The 10629-nt window shown below is 59.0% G+C and overlaps 2 protein-coding genes across 6 annotated transcripts in view; both read right to left on the bottom strand.

The window, feature by feature from the left end:
• The window catches only part of ALPI (alkaline phosphatase, intestinal), an 8029-nt gene extending 6215 nt beyond the window's left edge, over window positions 1-1814 (bottom strand). The window contains exon 1 of the mRNA XM_019628257.1: window positions 1803-1814. Coding sequence (XP_019483802.1) covers window positions 1803-1814 — 12 coding nt within the window. The remainder of the gene's footprint in view (window positions 1-1802) is intronic.
• Window positions 1815-3428: 1614 nt separating this feature from the next.
• The window catches only part of DIS3L2 (DIS3 like 3'-5' exoribonuclease 2), a 327384-nt gene continuing 320183 nt past the window's right edge, over window positions 3429-10629 (bottom strand). For all 5 annotated transcript variants that reach the window (XM_019628923.1, XM_019628956.1, XM_019628942.1 and 2 more), the window contains 5 exons: window positions 9131-9278; window positions 8622-8752; window positions 8338-8442; window positions 6720-6821; window positions 3429-6134 (listed from right to left, as the gene is read on the bottom strand). In XM_019628923.1, the coding sequence (XP_019484468.1) occupies window positions 5985-6134; window positions 6720-6821; window positions 8338-8442; window positions 8622-8752; window positions 9131-9278 (636 nt within the window). In that variant the 3' untranslated portion in view covers window positions 3429-5984. The remainder of the gene's footprint in view (window positions 6135-6719; window positions 6822-8337; window positions 8443-8621; window positions 8753-9130; window positions 9279-10629) is intronic.

Genomic DNA, 10629 nt, shown 5'->3' with positions numbered 1-10629 from the left:
TCCCTTTCTGTCTCTGAACCTCTCGCGTATGTGGGTTCCCGTACACATGTATGTATTAAATTTGGTTATTTTCTCTTGCTAATCTGTCTCATGTTGGATTATTAGACCAAAGAACCTTGAGAGTAAAGTCTCTTCCTCCCACACTTTCTATATATTAAAATAAACACAGCCCCCTCAACCATAAAAACAAACAAACAAAAAAACACACATAAAAACACAGGCAAGGTTGAGATGATTTTATGAAAAGTTTCTAAATTCATAACCTAACTCCGTCATGTGCAAGTTCAAATTCACCATTCCAAATGCTGGACGCACCCTCCCCCCATCTCCAGAACCTTTACTGTGAAAGGCATCAATCCTTTTCCTCCCCCCCCTCACCAGAGCTCAAATCCTTACTCTGCTCCAACACCCCTCCCAACTCCAATTAACCCTGAAATCTGTGACTTGACCCTTGGAGGTGGCCTGTGGTTGTGCCCAGCAAGGGCCCGAGGCACAGCCCTTCTGCAGGACTGCACTTCCTGGGCCAGCAGACTGCTGCCTGGCTGGCTAGCTGCCCAGGGGCTAGCCCCTCAACTGGGAGACAGTCCCCAGGGGTTCCACTGAGGCAACCAGGACTTGTCACCACCCAGACTGCTACCTAGTCTTTAAGTGGAAGACCTTAGGCAGCACTTTAACTGAGGGGGATATCAGGTCACTTGTCAGCAGAAATTGTATCTTATTTACTGGAATAATGGAGTTTGATGCACCCACTACTGTATGTATGTACAAGAAGCCTTTCAAACCAACTGTAGACCCATTCCTGCTAAGGAAAAAAAGATCTCTCTTGAGTTTTAATTTTAATTTTTTTTTTAAGTGGTGAAAGAGCAGTTTATTAGAAGAGAAAGCACACTCCAGAGTTAGGAGTGGGCCCGGACACCAGTAAAAGCGGCTCAAGGGCCCTGAGTTTTAATTTTTATCCAAGGTATACATGAGTGTAGTTTAAAGTATCAGATCCGTAAAATTTGTTGCAAAACCAAAGCAGCCGTCCCCTTCTCTCTCCCTGCACTTTCCCATCTCAGAGGCCGTCACTTTCCCCTCTTGCCTTTTTATTTTGATATTTACCCATTTCTAAATCGCATACTTGTTCATTTTTCAATTTTAAGCTACATCTATGGATGGGTACATTGTACTGAGATTCTGTTCTTGTTATCTACTGTTGTCCAGTGAACCATCCCCAAACCGCCTTAAACAACCATTATTTGATCACAAGTCTGTGACTCGGGCAGGGCTTGAAGGAGACAGCTGTGTCTGCTCCATGAGGCCTCAGCTGGCGCGGCCGGATGGGAGCTGGGGGACCCACTTCCCCGATGGCTGGCTGTCACGTGGCTGACAAAATGGCTCCTCTCCGCGTGGGCTTCTCCGCAGATTGCTACAGCTTCCTCATAGCATGGCAGCTGGATTCCACGAGACAGGAAGAAGCTGCCAGTTTCTTAAGGTGTGGGCCTAGAAACCAGCAGTCACTGCACATTCCCGTCTACTGACAGCCACAGAGCCTTCCAGATTCAAGGGTGGAGATAGATTCCATTTCTATGTAATTAATTTAGCAGCTCCACTGAGGTATAACTGACAAATAGGAATTGCACATATTTAAGGTTTTTGATACATGTGTACACTGTGAAACTATCGCCACCATCAAGCTAATTAACACACCCATCACCTCATAGCCACCGTTTTCTTTGTGTGGTGAGAACACTTAAGATCTACCCTCTTAGCAAATTTCAAGTACACAACACAGTACTGTTAACTATATCACCACGCCGTACATTAGACGCCATGACTCGTTCATCGTCTGCAACTCTGTACCCTTTGACCTGCATCTCCCAGTTCTCTCCCTCCCCTCCACCCTGGAAGACACCATTCTACCCTCTGCTTTTAGATTCCACCTGTGAGAACATGCAGTATTTATCTTTCTGTGCTTGGCTTTTCACTTAGCATGTCCTCCAGTTCATGTTGTCACACATGGCAGGATGTCCTTCTTTTGCTCACCCCACCCTCAGCCTCGTTCTCTGAACTCCCTTGTCCCCAGGAGTCGTCCATCTTTGGGCCTTTGCAGTCTCCTCCCCTGCCCTGCCCTGCCCTGCCCTGCCTGCCCCCACTCCCCCAGGGCTTTCCTCCCTGCCCCCTCTGTCAGGAGCCCATCCTTGTCTGTGACCCCAGCACCTGCTGTGCGTCTGTCTGGACAGCTTGGATTTGCTCCCTCTCTCGGGCCTTCATTTCACCGCCGTCCTACCTGGCCTGCAACTTCCTGCCTCGTGGCCCATCTCTGCTCTGTGGTCAGCGCAGCTGCAGCGGGCATCTGGTGCTGTCTCCCCAGTGGCCTCATCTCTTTCTGGGACCTGCCCAACCCTCCCAACTGCACAGGACCCTAGGAGCTACCGTTCTATACCATGCCGTCCGTCTGATGGGGCCAGGGGTGGGCACATGCCCCATTTTTTCCTGGGGCCTCTCCTCACTTGAATTGGGAGAACGTGTCAGTCTGTCTCCAGCAGGGCAGGTCACAAGATACAGCTCATGTTCCTAGAAGGTCACTGTGAAGGAAGTGATGTATGCCAGGAGGAATGAAGTAGAAGCAGAGAAGGGCGGCGCAGGGCCATGCACTTACTGGATCATGGGCCACGCCCAGGTGACCTGCCTCCCCTAAGGTGGGCTTTCCCACCTTCCTCTGGGAGTTCATATTTACAACCAGGAGCCTTCCAATCAAGTCCCTTCCGCCTCAAGCCACTTTACTCTGGGTTCCCTTCTTTGCAATCAGGAGACAGGAACCCTCCTGAGGCGGGGAGATCCCACCCTCTCTGGGGTCCCCTCCTCTTTCTGGCCTCAGTTCAGTCCTCTGAGCCCCCGCAGGCTTTCAGTCCCCAGCCAGAGCACTCTAGCCCCTTGCTGTCATTTCCACATCTACTCCTTCAGGAAATCCTTTTAGTTTTACCTTCACTATTGCCCCCCAACTTCTCACCACCCCTACTCCTCCTCCCCTCCACCCCTGCCTGGACCCTGGTCCCACCCTCCATATGGAGCTCCTAGGTCTATTCTCAGCACACTTTTCCGTTCAAATTCTGCAAGGGAAGTCCTCACTGTCACGGGAACGGCCGAGGTGAGCTTGCCTCAGCTCCCACACTCTCCTAGTTCATTCTACCCCAGCACTCTGTCCTCCCGCGCCCTCCCCTCCACTGCCCATGCACACTCCTGCCTCAGGGCCTGTGCCTGCAAACTGCCACCAGGCTGCTCAGAGGCCCTACCCACGCGTGGCCTCCCTCTGCTTTGCCGTGCATGCCATCACCGCCGTCTGCCACACTAGAAACGTGACACTCCCCTCCTGCCCATCAGCTCCCTGAGGACACTGGCACATCGTAGGCACGCACTGTTGAATAAATGAAGTAACAGAGGTCGAATCGCGTCAAGGCCCGGATGAAAACCCTTCATGGCTCTGTACTGCCCACAGGACAGCACGGAAACTGGCCGGCACACAGGTGCTGAGGTGGTCCACCTGTTCCTACCTTCCCAGCATCACCTTGCATGTCCTCCCGGCACTCTGGCCCTAGTGACCTCAGACCTTCACGGCTTGTGTCAAGTCCCTTCGAGCCTCAGTAGCTTTGCTCCTGTGGGGCCTGCTGCCTGTGCTGTCTTCTGGGTACTGCCCCTCTGAACTTTGCCAGAACCTCGTTATGTGGTGACATTGTCTACATCTCCCTCCCACAATGGTGACCGGAGGTGGCCACTTGGGGAAAAGCCAGCTGTGCTCTGTGGCCTGGGCTTCAGCCTGCAATGGCGCCCAGGTGCTCTGGGGCAGCCAAAGAAATGAAGCAGTCTTCGTTTTTGACGAGGTTCTGTGTCACGTCACCCCTTTTGTCAATAGTCCCTTCAGCGTGGGGCCACAGAAGAGAGTCTTTCCCACTGGACCCATGGCATGTGTCCCACCAATGCCCCGCAGATGGGCGGCGTCAACAATGGCTGAATGAGCAGGTGAAGACTGAGGACGCAGCTGCAGTGGGCGAAGGGCGCTGGGCCCAGGCAGAGCGTGTGGTGGAGGGCAGCTGCCTGAGGCCTGGTCCTGGCCGGGCAGCCTCGCCATCACCTTGGCCAGGATGCAGTTCTCACTCCTGCCGATGAGGTGGGGCTGCTATGACCCCATGGCTTCAGGGGGCATCTGGGGGAGGCCAGCCTCTGCCTCCCAAGCAAATCCAGGCAGCGCAGCGTCCCTCACCGACTGAGCTGGCGAGTCCTCGCTGTGGCAGTAGGAGGGACGTCTGGTCTGGGTCCACACTGCCCACCAGGGAGCCCAGCTCTGACCCACGGACTCCAAGGGGCGCTGCTCTGCCCTCAGCTCCCAGGCTCTGTGGGAGGTCCTGGGGACAGCACCAGAGAAGAGGGCTGCTCCTCCTCAGAGGGTGGGGCAGCTAAGGGGACGGGGGCAGCATCGGGACGGCTCCCTGCTGGGCTGTCTGGCCACCCAGGCCAGGAAAGCACCTGACACCCGCTCATCCAAATACCAAACCACCAGACGCTCGCCTCTCGTCCCTTCCAGATACTTGGCTCTAGGCAAAGACTCTGGGGACAGGAACAGGAAAGGGATGGTGGCCCCTGGGACATCTTGGAAGTGGCAGGAAGGACAGACTGAAGGCGGACTGAGGTGCTAAGAGGAGACAAAAGAACTGGGGGCAGGTATAGCAACGTGCCCTCTGTTCCCTCTGGTGCCCAGCCCAGTGCTGGGTGGACGATGCCCACGTCTGGCAAGTGGCACACAAGTGCAGCCGTGCCCAGTCACTACTGCAGCCACCGCAAGGCCCTCCTACAACGTGCTGCGCTGAACTTCTCTTTGAAGAAAGTTCAGTAGAACCAGACCGAGCTTGTTAACGCCAGCACCGTTTAACAGCACGGTGGGACCGGGCCCTTGGTCACCGTGGTCTTCTAGTTTCTAGGAGCTCTTGGGGAAGCCAACCTGTGGTTTCCTAGTTCGGTGGGGAAGACGCACAGGCCCGCTGGGGCGAGAACACCGTCCAGTGGCCCACCATCTCTGTCCCTGCGCCCCTGAGGTTGGTGGCATCAGTGGACGTCAGGTGCCAGACAGGTGGCTAAGCCAGGATGGGTCACCAGGAGCCCATTTCCCCGTCCCTGGTCAGGAACGCCATTGAGGGCCCTGGCCTCACGTTCCCTCGGGGCCGCCCAGGTGCAGGACTGGGACAGAAGGTGCTACGGCACCGGCATGAACCAAGGGGTGGGCGGGGCCACTCAGAGCTCTGGCCCAGGAATGGGGGGAGGGGGTGTCACAGGACCCATGGCCCCCCTCCTGAGGCCGAGTGCGCTGGCAGGCAGAGGGGAAGTGGTGGGGGCAGGGATGGACACAGCTGCAAGCGGTTGGGTGACGGGCAAGCTTGTTGTCTTGCATACTAATTACATTTCTAATCAGCCAGAAAGAGGGGCTGGCATCAATCTGCCAGGCGGCCAGCTCTGTGAATCATCCTGGAACTGACAGGAAGGTTCGGGAGGGTGGTGACCCCAGCTCAGCTATACGGGGTGGAGTCTGAGCCAGGTCCCTCAACTGGGGCCCCAGGAGCAGGCTGCCACCCCGGCCTCCCAAAGGTGCCCCACACACTGGACGGCACTTGGTTTTATTCCATGACACTGATTTGCTGAACCTCCATTCCCACCCCCGTTTCCTGGGCAGGGGAAGGCAGTGGGTGGCCTGGCAGAAGGGGGGCTGGACTCCCGGATACCATTTTGCTCTGGTTAGCACTGGCCAGGCCTCAGCCGTCCGTCCAGCCCTACCCTCTACCTTCTAGTTTGTTTAAAAACTGAGCTGCAAATAATAAAATACAATGAAAAAATAAAAACAAAACCCTGAGTTGTTAAAAACCAAATTAAAAATCCCCTTTGGTGCCAAAGGTTCTAGTCCTAAAAGACAGCAGGTGGGACAGGTGGGCGGGTAGGGTGGGGCCGGGCTGGCGGCCTCAGTCCTCCTGCTCGTTGTCCTTGTCACTCTCCTCGTCCTGCGGGCCCAGGAGGCCCTCGGTGCCCGGCTGCTTCAGGATGGCACTGTACTTGAGGGCTGCAGCCTCTGCCTGTAGCACCACCTCCACCAGACTGAAGATGGTGATGACCTGTGGCACAGCAGAGGCAGCACAGTGACACGGGTGGGTCACCAGGGGCCACCCAGGGGACAGGAGGGGCAGGGGCCTGCGGGCAAAGCTCAGCTCTGCCACTGTCTGTCCAGCTGGGCCCCTGGGACCACTTGCTCTGCCTCGTTAGGCCCGTCTGCCCGTCTGCAAGCCGAGCGCACTCAGGTCCTGAGGCCGGGGGTCCCGGGGCCTGGTATACAGTGAGCACTGAGCGTCAGGGAGAGCAGCTGGGGCCGGGCTGGCCTTGGAGCATGCGGAGGGAGCGTTATACAGGCTTTCTGGGGTGGGAGGGCCATAGCTTTCATAGGATTCTCAAAAGGACCCTGCTTTAGAGAGGCAGGCAGAGCCCCCTGCCTCTCCCGCATAGTGGGTGTCCCTAAGGGAGGGGAGGTGGCTCCAGAAAGCTAGGCCCAAAGGAGGTGATGTGGGTGAGCTGGTGACAGCCCGCTCAGGAGCTGAGTGATGGGGGAGGCAAGGGGGCGTGCGTCTCCGGGGACAGGGGAACTTGGGGGGAGGACGGGGACACAGTGGCGTTCTGGGGATGCTGCCACGGCCCCAGGCTCTGACCTGTTGCACTGGCTCCCGCTCCATGTCCTCAGGCTCCCAGACGAGCGTGAGCTCCGGCTTCTTGCCCACCTTGTGGAAGTGGTGGGACCGCAGGGGCAGGGCCTGGCGGGGCACACACCTGGGTCTCAGGCCCTGGGCTCTGGGTCCCACCTCCTAACCCCTCACCCTGCAAAGCCCTGATGCTTGGAAACAGTCCCCTGCCTCGGCCCACCTCTGACTGGCCTCAAGGGTGCTTCCTGCCCTGTCGCCCAGCCCGGCAGCTGGCTGTCGGACGTTCCGGGGGGCCGCCCCCATCCTCGCCTCTGGCTTATGGCCAGCTTCAGGGAGGTCCTGCCAGGCCATCTCTGCTGAAGCAGCATGGGGCCAGTGGCTCTGTGTGCTATTCCCGGGAGGTGGTGGCCCCAGGTGGACCAGGCACCTGAGGCTGGCACGGGCTGCCCCCTGCTGGCACCGGGTCTGTTAGCACACGGACGAGAACCCTGAATGATTTCAGCTGGACTCCATTCTGTCTCTTCTGCTTTAGTCCATTTTATTGCTATTATGTTTTTTCCATACTACCGTGTTTCCCTGAGAATAAGACCTAACTGGAAAATAAGCCCTAGCATGATTTTCAAGGTGCTCGTAATGTAAGCCCTACCCCCAAATAAGCCCCAGTTAAGATCATCAGCCAGACATGACTGTTTGAATAAATGTAGATTTTTGTACATGAATAAATGAATAAAATGTGTCTTTTGGGGCAAAAATTAACAGAACACCCGGTCTTAATTTCAGGGAAACATGGCATGTGCTGGGCTCTGCACTCCCCAAAGGGCTCTGGATGTGCGGAAATTCAAAGCTAGGGTTGGGGGCCATGTGGTGACCTGCTAACCACAAGGTCAGCTGAAACAGGTCCCTCAGGTGGCCTCAGGCAGGCGCCAAGTCTCTTTGGGAAACACCTGAAACAAACAGCCACCCAGGGCAGGACCCAAGGCTGGCCTCTTCCTTCTCTTTAAGGGACATGGCTTCTGGAGGGGACATGGCGTCCGGAGGGGACATGGCTTCCGGAGGGGACATGGACCATTCTTTCTGATCTTTCCTTCCCTCGTGTTCCTAGAAAACAAGTCTCACAAAGCCTGCATCCCCTGCCATCCTGTGCTGGTTATGGAGGGACGTGTTCTCTGGTTGCCTGATCCTTGGAGAAGCTCCCCCACCCCAGGCAGGCACAGCTGGGTGTCCTGGCAGGGCCCACTGGCTGGGTTGGGGAGGGGCGCAAGGTCGGGGGCTCTATACCCTCTGCCACGGTGTGCCAGCACGGCCCACACCTGAGCGAGGGGCAGGGCAGTGCCAGCACATGGCTTGGATCCTCCAGTGTGGACAGGGACAGAAGGGTCCTTGGCCTGTGCGCCCATCCTCCATGCTTGTGTGTCCACTAAGGCTATTCCTGGGCCACGACCCCACCAGATGCTAGAGGAATGCGGGGAGCCCAGCAGAGGAACGGGAACGGGCAGGTGAGAGCAGTGTGCTAAGCGGCTGTCTGTCCGGGCAGGGGGAGGGCACAGGGGCCCCCGTCTGCACCTGGTAGCCGGCCTCTGCCTGCCCGAAGGCCCCTAACGCCAGCCTGGGCGCCCCGCATACTCACATTACAGTAGACACGCTTCTGCACCCCGTAGCGCAGGACCAGCACGTCAAAGGCTTGGCTCAGGACGCCCAGCACCATGGCTTCCGACTCCAGGGGACCACTCTCCTGCAGGGCGGGGCTCCAGCCAGGGCTTGGCAGCGGGAGGTGGAACCCCCCCCTCCACCCCCAGCGCCCACCCCAGCTGCTGAAGGCTCCGGGGCTCCTCCAGGGCTCCTTGTGAGCTGGTGCCCAGGAGGGGCGGTGGGGCAGAGGGTCGGGGAGGGGTGCTGGGGTGGTGGCCTCACCTTGACCATGATGGCAAAGAAGAGGCCGATGCTGAGCTCCTGCACGCGACTGGACGCCATGCGGCGGTCATTGCAGTGGTCGGCCCGCTTCTGCAGGACACTGGGCTCCACGTCTGGCAGCTCCCTGTAGCCTGGGAAGAGGGTGGTCGAGGGCCGCTGACCGTGTGCACAGAGCACGCGGGCCATGGCTGGGCGATGGGCAGCGTGGTGCCCCGGGCGCAGGCAAGGTGGGGTGTGGGAGGTCCTCACAGAGCCAAGGCCTCGTGCTGTCCAGCTCCAGAGGCTGGGATGGTGGGCGGGCCACGGTTAGGGCCCTCAAGCCCCAGTCGGTTTGGGCTGGGCCCTAATGCAGCTTCGCCTAGCACAGAGGGAGTTTCGGGCCCAGGCTCCCCGAGGCTCGGGCTGCCCACCCCTTGGGGCCTCCACAGTCACAGCAGTGTGGCCTCACTCTGGGGTGGCAGCCCCTGGCTGGCACGGGCCTGCATTGCCTCCCGAGCCGCGCCCCTTACCCAGCGCGGCGGCCAGGAGACGGTGCACGATGATGTCGGCGAAGCGGCGGATGGGCGAGGTGAAGTGCGTGTAGAGCGGCACGTTGAGGGCGTAGTGCCGGAACTGCTCCTGGTCCTCTAGCACGCCCGAGCAGAAGTACAGCGCCATCTGGGGGTAGCGGTGGGGGTGGGGGTGGGGGGTCTCAGAGCCCGGCCAGGCCAGGTCGCGGCTGGGTTTGCTCAGCCAGGCTGAGACTCAGAGCCTCGCGCTGGGCAGTCCTGCTGTGGACTGACCTGCCAGGCCGGAGGCAGCTGAGCAAAGCCAGGCAGGCCCGAGGAGGCTGGGGCCATTCTGTGTAAGGGGGCTCATGGGGCTGCCCATGCCTGTTTCCTGCTGAAGGCAAATGCAAGCCTTGCCCTGGGTTGTTCAGACTCCCTCATGGCAGCAGCACTGAGAACAGGCCAGACAGCCCTGCAAGGGTCCCACCCGGCCTCCACTGAGGACAGGGTGGGTGCTGGGAACCGCAAGGTGGGGAGGGCTTCCTCCCACAGTCCTGCGGACCAAGCCCTGGGGGAGAGAAGGGGAGAGTCACCAGCTGGTCTGAGGGCAGCTGGGGAGGAGCTCATTCTGCCTGCAGTGTGTCGCTGTTGTCACTGCCAGGAACAGGAGAGGGGAGTTGTTTCGGGTCTACCCCTCCCCAGGAAGGGGCAGGGGTGGCCCTGCTGGACAGGGCTGCGGGACTCTGTGAGGACACAAGTCCACCTCCACCACATGGCCAGAGTGGGAGGCAGGAGGAAACACCCGGGACGCCACCACCCAGAGCGAGACGGGCAGTGGGCGCCTGGCTCTTCCTCTCTGGGCCCAGCCCGGCCTTTGGTCACGGCTGAGCTCATGCCCTCGGGCCCAGATGCCTGCCCTGCTGAACGCCACGCTTGCACCCCGGCACCTCTGTGCTCCCAACGCTCCACCTCATGGCAGCCGAGGGAGGCAACGGTTTGCCCACCAGCCAGCCTCAGCCCTTCTTGTCCCTAATGACCTGTCCTGGGGCCAACACCCAGGGGTCTGAGTTCAAGAGGCTGTTCTGCAGAGAGGGAGTTATGACTGGGGTGCAGGAGGAGACACCAGGTTGCTGTAGGGGCCCCACAAACAGCCCCGAGCAGTCTTGCTGTTCTGGGCGCCCTGGCCACAGGCCCCAAAGCCACTTGCCCTGTGTCCCTGAGCTCTCAGGGCTGGGAACCAAGGACGGACACACTGCTGCCTGGGAGCAAGTGAACAGGCCTGTTGCCCAGAGCTGGTCGCACCCTGCGTGCTCACTTGCTCGCTCCCTGCTGCTGCTCACACCCTTCTGTGCGCCCGGCCACATGGATGGCCAGCTCCGGTTACTCTGCGTCCAGAGGCCCTGGAATCCAGGGTGCAGCTGGTGGTGACCTACTCAGCTCCCCAACTCTGCTTGCCTTCCAGCTCCTGCTGGGCCCTGGGTTATGTCTGTGGCAAGTCGCGGGGGTGGGGGGCGGGGGTG

This window comes from Hipposideros armiger, unplaced genomic scaffold (assembly GCF_001890085.2).
Source record: "Hipposideros armiger isolate ML-2016 unplaced genomic scaffold, ASM189008v1 scaffold_17, whole genome shotgun sequence".
In the NCBI taxonomy this organism is placed as follows: Eukaryota; Metazoa; Chordata; class Mammalia; order Chiroptera; family Hipposideridae; genus Hipposideros; species Hipposideros armiger.
The sequence above is the reverse complement of the archived record's forward strand: the minus strand, read 5'-3'. Positions and strand labels throughout refer to the sequence as shown.